The following is an 11216-nucleotide window of genomic DNA, read 5'->3' on the forward strand; positions in this document are numbered from 1 at the left end:
AAAAGTAATACAGTTTGATAATCCAACTATAAAAATAAAACACAGATATATCCATCCTCCATGAATCATGAACTAAAATTAAAAAGCTTGGGTTTGACAAAATCAATGAACAACAAGACTTCGTTAGGGAGTTTCTCAAACATGCCACTTCTTATAAGAGGAGGGAAAAACAACCAACCAGTCGTCAAAACTACAAACCCTACCGTAAGCGGTCGTGAAACCATATGACTCATCTTCCATCTCCGCATAAACGTCCTCTTCTTTACTGCTACTTCCGCGGCCGTGCAAACTCCATGCAACACAAAGAACCAACTAACTTCTCCTGTAGGCATCTCATGGGTAATATAAAAGAAGATCAGCTCGTGAACTGCACCGGAGACCAAGAATGTCGCCAAAACCGCCAAAAACCTAGCATGATCGGTTCTCATTTTCCATTCAGCGATTCGCTGCACAGGGTCGTAAACAGCTGGCCTGAGGATCGCAGTGACCATGAGGTTCCACCGGCGACCCCAGAAGTCTTGAAGAGAAGTGGCTAAGTATGGTTCATTGGACTGTGGCTCTAGATCGCATCCGAGAGAGATAAAGACCAAAGCTTTGACGAGCATTAAACCAATCTCAAGCTCCAAATATATATGCAGAGAATATATAATCAATAGCATAGTAGGAGACAAGTGTTGTTTGTAATCATACATACGTAACAACACACCAAAGACGACAACTTTGATGACGAAAACCCATTTGGGGATATCATCTTGAGATTTAGGGTTATGTTGAGACTTGATGGTGAAGCAAGTGAAGTAGATGAACCAGGAGAGAGTTTGGGGAAGTGGGTAAAGAGGACCTTTGTCGAAGGAGAAGAGGATGAGTTTGAAATTGGCGAGCCATGTGAAGAAAAACGCTGCGGATCCAGAGAAGTGGACAGAGGAGAAAAACAGAGGAAGGAGAAGGAACAGAACACAAACTGGAAGAACAGAGAGTAATCTTGAAACACCGGGTTTGATTCTGGTTGATAGGTAGTAACAATAGGATACAGAGATGATTATAGAAACCCAGACCTTGATGAAGTTCTTGAGTTCTTCTTCCATCTCTCTGTATCCTTTTTTGTCCAATCACCGAGGCTTTGACTTAAATTTCGTTTGGTTATTATTTATTTTTGGGGAAACTCGATTTAACAGCTAAACACGTTACTAAGCAGATTCGGACGTTATGACTTGCAACTTCAAAGGGATATAAGGACAAAGATGGATCTAGTTACAGTAAAACTCTATATATTAATACTTGATAAATTAATAAATATATTAAAATTAATAAATATGATAATAATTAATAAATAAAAAATTTGAGGTCATATCTAGTTTTATGACTTGCAAACGAAGGGAAATAAGGAAAAAATGGATTTATATACAGTAGAAACTATATAAAAGCTGACTCTATTAAATATATCGAGTATACAATACCAACACCGTAAAACCAGATTTTAATTTTATTTTGCATAAGATATATATTTAAAATATTAAGGTAAATGAAAACATTTTTGAATAATAAATTAATAAAATATCAAAATCTCAACAGTATTAATTTATATAGTTATTTACTGTACTGGAACAACTTCTGATGTGGTATATAAGTATATGCATGGACATTCAAATAGTGGTATAAGGGTTTAGATTGAATATTTGATGCTTCAGTCTTTTTAATATTTAACTTTTTAGAGATTTTGTGTTTCAAATTAAATGATATATTCAGTTTTCAATAAATTTATTAATTTTTGTGTTACATGAATTTTAATATTATGCAGTTTATTTTTTTATTAAGCGAATTATAGTTAGTTGGATAATTAATTATATGGTGCAAGTTGTTGGACCCAATTTCGGTCGATTCGTGATCGGACCAATATAAGGACGGACCCAATAGAAAGTTAAGAAGCCGGCCCAATAACAAAAAAGAGATGAGGTCAACACAAGACGTGGAGATCCCGAGGATCAAGGAAGTCGTTGAGAGAGATCCGGAAAAGAGATATCGAGATAGAGGGGACACGTGAAATCCTAGAGAGCATTAGCTATACACATCGACCTCGCCCTTAAGCTCGAGAGTAGTTCATTTTGTAATCGATCTCAGTTATAACTTCGATCTCATTCATTTATTGTATTCAACCCTAATTAATCAATAAAATACATTTTCATCGACCGAAATCTGATTATATCGTTGTGTTCTAAGGATATTGTTGTTCACATCCTTTTTCTTCTCTAGTTTTACATTCAAACACTACCACTACCACTACCAAATACTTAGTGTGTGTTTTAGGATCCACACAAGTCATGAGAGTAATACCAAATCAAGGCAAATTTTAAATACTAGATATGACTTCATTTTTTAAAAATTTATGTGCACACTCCATTATTTAATAAAACGGTTTCCAAAGAATGCTAAAGAATACGAATTGATAAACGGAAATAAATATTTATTTCATTTGTAAGCAAAAATATTTAATTGAATTAAATATTAAAAGAACATATATGGACAGTTAAACAGGAAAATTTCTATTTGCTAGGCTAGGCTTTATCAGGACAAAAATTTATAATGATTGCTGGGGCATATTTGATATTCTTAACATCTTACCATTTAAATATCAAATTGAATCTTGACTAAAAAAGATTTCAAATATGATACACAGTTTCAAACCAGGGTCCCAATCATGCGTCTCTTGATATATATTAGAACATAATATTCATTACCTCGATAACACAAAACATTCACTGAACCAATTTGCTTCGCAAGTATTTTTCATTGTGCGTCTCAATCTTCTTGAATTTACAAATACTGTCTTCGGACTAACCCTTTTATTGAGGTCAGAGTATCCTCGATGACCAAACATCTCGTTAAGACACATTCCTCAAAGATGGTGCAAAGAGAAACTGATCTGGTATTAAAAGAGGTTATGGCTGTTGTGACGAACCATATGCCCTTTTGTGGATATCTGTTATCAGATGCTTAATCCTTCATTTAGAATGATATTGCCCGTTTTAAACATAAGGTTCCATGTTTTGACACAAAATTTCATCAATTAGATAGTTTAAGATAATAAAAAAAGATAATTTAAGACCAGAGATGTTCCCACGACAGGACGTCTATACATTACATGATCAACTAAACTAAAACCACAATTAGTGTATTATGAAATTCCACAAAGTAATACAATTCCATAATCCAGCTATAAATAAAACACACATACATCCACGTATCATGACCCAAACGTAAAGAACTTGTGCTTGACAGAATCAATAAACAACAAGGCTTCGTTAGGGAGTCTCACAAACATGCCACCCCTTATAAGAGGAGGGAAAAACAACCATCCACTGGTCAACACAACAAACCCTACCGTAAGCAGTCGTGAAACCATCGGACTCACCTTCCACCCCCCCACAAACGTCCTCTTCTTCACCAATACTTCGGCAGCCGTGCAAATTCCATGCAACACAAAGAACCAAGTGATTTCTCCTGTAGGCATCTCACGGTTAATATAATAGAAAATCTGCTCGTGAACTGCACCGGAGACCAAGAACGTCGCCAAAACCGCCAGAAACCTAGCATGATCAGAGCTCATTTTCCATTCGGCCATTCGCTGCACCGGGTTGTAAACAGCTGGCCGGAGAATCGCCGGGACCATGAGGTTCCACCGGCGACCCCAGAAATCTTGAAGAGAAGTGGCTAAGTATGGTTCATTGGACTGTGGCTCTAGGTCGCATCCAAGAAAGATAAAGACCCAAACTTTAACGAGCATTAAGAGAATCTCAAGCTCTAAATATATATGCAGAGAATATATAACCAATAGCGTGGTGAAAGACAAATGTTGTTTGTAATCATACGTATGTAACAACACACCAAAGACGAGGACTTTAATGGCGAAAACCCATTTGGGGATCTGGTTTTGAGATTTAGGGTTTTGCTGAGGCTTGATGGGGAAGCAAGTGAAGAAGATGAACCGGGAGAGGTTTTGGGGAAGTGGGTAAAGAGGACCTTTGTCGAAGGAGAAGAGGATGAGTTTGAAATTGGCGAGCCATGTGAAGAAAAACGCTGAGGCTCCAGAGAAGTGAACAGAGGAGAAAAACAGAGGAATAAAAAGAAACAGAGCAATAACTGGAAGAACAGAGAGTAATCGTAAAGCACCAGGTTTGATTCTGGATGATAAGTAGTAGCAATAAGATACAGAGATGATTGCATAAAACCAAACCTTGATGAAGTTCTTGAGTTCTTCTTCCATCTCTCTAGATCTTCTTCTTTGTTTTTTCTTTCCGATCACCGAGGATTTGACTTAAATTCTGGTTTGGTTATTATATGTTATATATGATCAGATGAATCATGCACGTTCTTATTAAAAATCAAGGAAATTTGATTTGACAGCTAGACACAATGTTAACAGATTCGGACTTTAGAAATTGCAACTTTCATGGGAAGCTATCTCTACTCCAGGAGATGGAAAACAAGGATTTGGGTTTTATTGTAACAGCTTCTTATGTCGTCTATCATAGTATTCATTAATAAGGAACACAATTGTAAAATGCTAATGGATATGAACAGAATAACTGGGGGGAAACATTTATTTCCTTTTTCTAGAATAAAATTGTTTTAGTGAATAAAATTAATTTTTGAAAGAAAAACTTGGGAACCGTGCATATACAGACTGGCAGTGAAGATAAATAGGAACAAAATGTGGATGGATGGTTGCATTTGAAGCTACCAACAATCAAAAGCTCTCATTGGTAATTTTCAAAATGCACATGCTGGAAGCTTTTAGTTGACTTTATTAGTTTGTTTATTGGGCAACGTTTCCAGTTTTTTTAATATATAACGTTTAAAAAATATATTAAAAATTAGATGACATTTTCAAGTTTTATTAAAAATCTATTAACTTTTATATTTTATAACATTTGTATATGCAGTTTATTTTTATTATTTTATTTTATTTGCTAGATAACTAACGGTATGTTTGTTTAAAACGAAACAAATAAATATCTTAATCTATTTCTATAATTTTAAAACATCAATTAATAAAAAATGTAGTATTATCAATATTGAAATTCCATTTGATTTATACTATTTGATTATTTCATTTATACTAGTCTCAGCTTTAATACAATTTCTGTTTTAATTTTATGTTTTTAGAGATTATTTCGTTTCAAGTAGATAATATTAGTGTAGTATTATCAATATTGAAATTCCATTTGATTTATACTATTTAATGATTATTTCATTTATACTAGTCTCAGCTTTAATACAATTTCTGTTTTAATTTGATGTTTTAGAGATTATTTTCGTTTCAAGTAGATAATATTGATGTAGATTTTATTGACATTTTCTGTTATTTGATATTTGATATTTTACAATTTTTTTATTATTAGTTAAATTGTATTTCATTAGATAATTAATAATATTGGTTCAGAAAAGATAAAATATTAAAAATATATTTAATTCGTATGTACTAACCTTTAAAAGTTACTAAACTCATAAAATGGAGGAAATACTAACTTTGGAGCATGTGGAAATAGGGTTTTCTTACCATTTAAATATCAAATGGAAGATGAAGCTTCTCTTTGGGTTTCTTCATTTCGCTGAGCGCGACTCGCCCCTAGATGGTTCTATCTCTAGTTTTTCTGTATTGTTTTCTAGTTTCATTCTACCGTCGAGCGGGGCTCCGGGACTTTCTGCTTCAGTTGTAAACGTTGCTTTGAACCTTTTATAATATAAGTTTGTGTTAAAGAAAAATATTAAATATAAGATTACCGAAAAACAATATCAAATATAATCATATTAAGAAAAATTGAAATGAAACCATTGTTCCCAATCATAGTTTAGTTCTTGATATGTATTTGAAAAGAAAAATAATTTTTTTGTTTGGATTGTAGTTCAAATTTGTAATGCATGACAAAGTTCGTTAATTACTCCCAGCTTTGTCATGTCTGCACTTACCAAGTGTGTGGCCTAAACAGCTATCGATAGTGACGTCGAGGATAACAAGAAACGTGTAACATCTGTCCCAATAATAAACGTGGAAATTTATCTGCCAAAGATCCATAAAAAATAAAGCTATAGCTTTTTTTGGAATTTTTTTCAAGAAAAAAAGGCAGCGTATAACACACAAAATACTAGAGAGAATTTGTGAATAACCAAGAACTCAATAACTATGAAGAATATAACACCTATAAGGCTTTTTTTTTTTTGCGCAACACACCTATAAGGCTATAATTGAGAAATGAAGTCAATAACTAAAATTAGTGTTTTTATTATTTTTATTATTTTTTTAATCCATTCACTACAAATAGAAGATTTTTATACTATTTAACTATTATTATGCTTTCTTTATATAGTATAGATACATAGTATGATAATAAAAGATATATGATAGATATATTGATAATTTTTAAATAAAATTAAATTAGACTAGGCAATGAATAAAAATTATGAGTAAAAAGTACATATCGTTAATTAATATTGATATAAACGACTGAATATATGGTAAATTTTGAGAATATGCTTTTAAAGAAAAGAGTATAGAATTAGTAAAAACAGTAAGACAGATTTAAAATAGAAAATATATGATTTCTGAAGAAATAATAAGCATATGGAATAGAATGACTATATATTCTATGTAGTATGATGAAAAAATTTAAAATTATTTATTCTATTTTTTTTAAAGTGTCTATTCTTAAAAATTCAAATCATATTATATGTAAAAAATATGTAACCTTTTCTAGTTGAATTTTATATTTGGTTTATTATATAGTTTAAAGAACATTAAGCAAATAAGATTTTAGAGAGAAAAAATAAACAAGAGGATGAAAATTAGGATAAGGACAATGTAGTATATATTGTAAAAATGATGGAGTTGAATTTTTGGCTAGTTAGTTGATTATTATTTTTTGTTTGATATATAATGCAATTCCAAAAATACTATTTCCTCCGTTTCATTCGTTTCATAATGATATATTTTAAAAACTTTTCAAACATATTAAAAATGATTAATGCATAGTAATAATATCTTGATTTTTGTGTAAATTATTTTTCTATAGTTTAAACCAATATTTCTAATCATAACTTCTTGGATTTAACAATTTATTCTTTTTAACTTATTAAACATTCACAGAAAATTTCAAGAAACAATTTTTTGAAACAATTTTTTTTCCAAAACATTTTTTGTGTGGAACGAACGGAGTATAATTTAGAGATTAATCATAATCAAATAGATAGAATATATGGATATACTATATACTTATATTTGTATTATATTAAATTAGAGTTAATAAAATTTAATGTAAAAAAGTTACAATATGATTATTTTATTAGTCATTTAATATGATTTATTTGATTAGTTAAATTAATCAATCAAATATATAATGACCCAAGAAAATCTTAATAATTCATAAAATATTAATAATAAATTAATTTTAAATACAAATATAAATTTTAGAGAAAATAACTACGATAGCACTAAAAATATTTTTGTCACAAATATAGCTTGTAAGAATAAAAATGATCAAAATAGCACTTAATGTTTTATCAAAAGAGATAAATATACACTTATATCCCAATGGTAAATTAATTTAGACATTAGGGTTTAGAGTTAATGGGTGGGGTTTAGGATTTAGGGTTTAGGGTTTAGGGTTTAGAGTTTAGGTGCGGGGTTTAGGGTTTAGGGTTTAGGGTTTAGAGTTAAGGGGTGGGGTTTAGGATTTAGGGTTTAGGGTTTAGGATTTATGGTTTAGAGTTTAGGGGTGAGGTTTAGGGTTTAGGGTTTAGAATTTAGAGTTAAAGGGTGGGGTTTAGGATTTAGGGTTTAGGATTTAGGATTTAGGGTTTAGAGTTGGGGAGTGGGGTTTTGGGATAAGATTTCAAATTTTGAAAAATAAAAAAAATTTTTAAAATTTTCAAAAGCTAAAATGCTATTTTGGTCATTTTAGTTTTTGAGGGCTATTTTTGTGACATAAACTTAGAAATGTGATATTTTGGAGATTTGCCCAAAATTTTATCTTTATCAATAACTAAATCTGTTGAAAAAAAACTCTAACAAAATATTATTAAAAGTTTCAAATATGTTTTATAGAATGATGCGTTAATTGATTTGTAATTAGTAATATAATATTATTATAAATTAATGTTAATAAAATTTATTATAGAGCGAAAATAATAATATGCTATTTTCAATAAATTTTATAACTATAGTCTATAGTATATTAAAATGGAAGTAATATAATAATTAAATATGGCATAATTATATTAAATTGGTAGATTAACATATTTTATTTTATAAATTGTTTTCGTTGAAATAAAAAAAAATTATTTACCATTAAAACGGGGCTAAACTCGTATGTAATATTTTTATACAAAATAAAAAAAATTAAAATACATTAAACATTTATATATACAGCTATAAAATTAGATTACATCTATATTATTAAAACAGAAGTACAAAATAAAAATACCCCTTAATTTTACCGTTTATTTACATTATAATACCATTGAGATATTTATTGAATATATATTTAAGTATGCTTGTATTTTCCTAATTTAAATAGTAGATTTAAGCATTTATTATCTTTTCCTAATTTAATTAATAGATTTAAGCATTTAATGTCTTTTCCTAATTTAAATAATAGATTTCCTTAATTAAATCTTAACCAAAATATATTTCCTAATATATTTTATATTAAAATATTAAATATTTTTAATATTTGTTAGTAATAAATAATAAAATAAAAAATTGCATATCATAATCAATTTATATAACATATAAATAAAATATAAAATACTTTATTCATATATTATTAGTATAATGCTTTCATAATATAAGTCCAATTAGTTATAAATATTGGATTTTTTATATGACACATTGTGATATAATAAAATTAAAATCACAAAATATAATTATTCAAAATAATAAATAAAATTGTTATGTTATATTAACAATTATGTAATACATTTTAATTTACAAATATATATTATACCATTAGTATAAAGAAATTTTTTAAAGTGAAAGCAAATATTTATACGGTCACGGATCAAGCTCTAGAAATAAACAACAACAGCGCAAGATTATTTTTCTTTAACAAATTTATTTTAATAGATATTATAGTTTCAAATATTTTTATATATTTTATGTATTTATAAATTTATTTTCTTTGTTTTTAAGGGATGCTAAGATTTTGAAATTGAAAAAAATTCTGACCCACCTCTATATTATTTTAATTAGGATAAAATTTATATCAGAATATTTTATTAAATTTTTAATTTTAATTTTTATTATAACTGCAAAGATTAATTTTTAATATAAATTTATGTTTAAATACTACAAATACATCATTTAATATAAATTAAAAAAAAACTAAAAACATAAAATAAATACCCGTCCGGTCGGGTCAAGGTCTAGTAAGGTATTACGGCAGAGTCTGCTTTGTTTCAAATTATTCTAAAAGATATTCTCTACTTATTATCAGGCCTACTTATTATTGTATTTTTTTTTATGCTGGCCGGTTTTCTTACAAATTAGATTTTCATTTGGTAAATAATTATGTTGACACTTAAACAGAAAATGTATTTCTACACATTTCTGGCAAACTTATACAGGCTTATGAAAAACAATATGTACTTACACAGGCTTATGAAAAAACAATATGTACTATGTTCTGCAAACCATATTATTGATTTATTGCGCTTGATCAAATTTGATCTCATGTTAAAAATGTTTCTCCACTTGGACATTTTGTACTACTTTACTGCTTTACCTGAAACATTCAAATGAGCCCATAATCCACTAAACTGTCCATGGCTTTTGTCCGTAAAAAAAATTCTGACAAATTCAATTATCAAATCAAGCAAACGTGTTAAAAAACTTGTAAGGAGTGAACTACACAACGGAGTAGTTTAGGTATGTGGGTCGCGACAAGCTTGTAATTTGGAGTTTGGGTCGGTGCGAGTTTTAATTGGAAAAAAACATACCTACTAGTGAGAAAAATAAATTGTGACCATTTTGACCCAGAGACTTATCTAGTGTGTAAATGAAATTGATCCTAAACTTAGGAATTGTACTTGGAAGAAATCCATTCGATATTAACCTCAAACTTGATAGATATTGACTTAAAACTTGTATACTCTTTGGCTTATATAATAACTTTAACTCAGGTTCTAAAACTCGGCGCCTAAGATCGATTAACCGGCTATTCATTGTTTTGTGAACCACCATGGCGATTTTGTCACATGCGGCTATTAAATCGGATCCACAAAATAATTCATTTTTCAAGGTTTGAAGGTTTTGAATCGTATATTACTTATCAAATTTTCAAGTGTATCATATTAACACACAAGAACGGTGACTCTGAATATTGTCTGCGTAAGCCTAAATTGTTTTGGGGAAGATGATGACAAAATTACGGGTTTTCCATTAATGAATGAAAAAACGAAAAAACAATAAAAAACAGCAAAACACGTTGGTTGGGTGTCGAATTGGCGTTTTATTGCTTGAATAGCACATCATCTTCAACTGGGACCAACAACTTCTTCTGAACTCAATGTAAATCATTGACAAATATACGAATCAAAGCTAATTAGTTTTAAATATCAGCGAACGATGTGTTTCCGTGTTCATGAATACACTTCATATTTATAAAGTTAATTACCAATAGTGGAAATGTGAGGTAAATGATTGTGGAAATTTTTTCCAGGTATTGTCGAACACAGTTTCTCGGGTGTACATGCTCGAGCATACACCCTCCGGTGTAAATGCTCGAGCGAACAAGCTCCGGTGTAAATGCTTGAGCGAACATTCTCCGGTGTACATGCTCTGATGTACATATTTTGGTGTACATGTTCCGGTGTACACTCTCTAGTGTATACTCTGATGCGCCTCACTCCAAGGATCAATACATGGAACCAAACCAGAATGGAGATCAGACCGTTCAAAACAGCTCAGCCGAGGTTCGCCTTCCTAGCCGTACCGTCCAGGACGAACGAGCCGTACCGCCAAGGACGATCGAGCCGTGTACCGCCTCGACCCACTTACATCCGGAATGAAGCTTCGACCAAGTCCACGTCCTGAAGAACGATCTGACCGAACCAGTACGCGTCCTTCCCAACCATCTCGACAAGCCAGAGTTAACAGCCGAGCCAAACTTGACTTGGATCATGCCAGACTTGACGTGGATCATGCCAGACTTGATGAGGATCAT

The 11216-nt window shown here is 30.4% G+C and overlaps 2 protein-coding genes across 2 annotated transcripts; both read right to left on the reverse strand.

Annotated features, from left to right (window-relative positions):
- On the reverse strand, positions 1–1097 carry LOC106316955 (probable long-chain-alcohol O-fatty-acyltransferase 3). The gene has a single exon (XM_013754820.1). The coding sequence runs from the start codon at positions 1083–1085 to the stop codon at positions 66–68; it is 1020 nt and encodes a 339-aa protein (XP_013610274.1). The 5' UTR covers positions 1086–1097; the 3' UTR covers positions 1–65.
- Positions 1098–3167: 2070 nt separating this feature from the next.
- On the reverse strand, positions 3168–4598 carry LOC106316851 (probable long-chain-alcohol O-fatty-acyltransferase 4). Its single transcript, XM_013754718.1, has one exon. It carries the CDS (start codon positions 4259–4261, stop codon positions 3242–3244), a length of 1020 nt encoding a protein of 339 aa, XP_013610172.1. The 5' UTR covers positions 4262–4598; the 3' UTR covers positions 3168–3241.
- Positions 4599–11216: the final 6618 nt, after the last annotated feature.

This window comes from Brassica oleracea, chromosome C9 (genome assembly GCF_000695525.1).
Source record: "Brassica oleracea var. oleracea cultivar TO1000 chromosome C9, BOL, whole genome shotgun sequence".
Classification (NCBI taxonomy): domain Eukaryota; kingdom Viridiplantae; phylum Streptophyta; class Magnoliopsida; order Brassicales; family Brassicaceae; genus Brassica; species Brassica oleracea.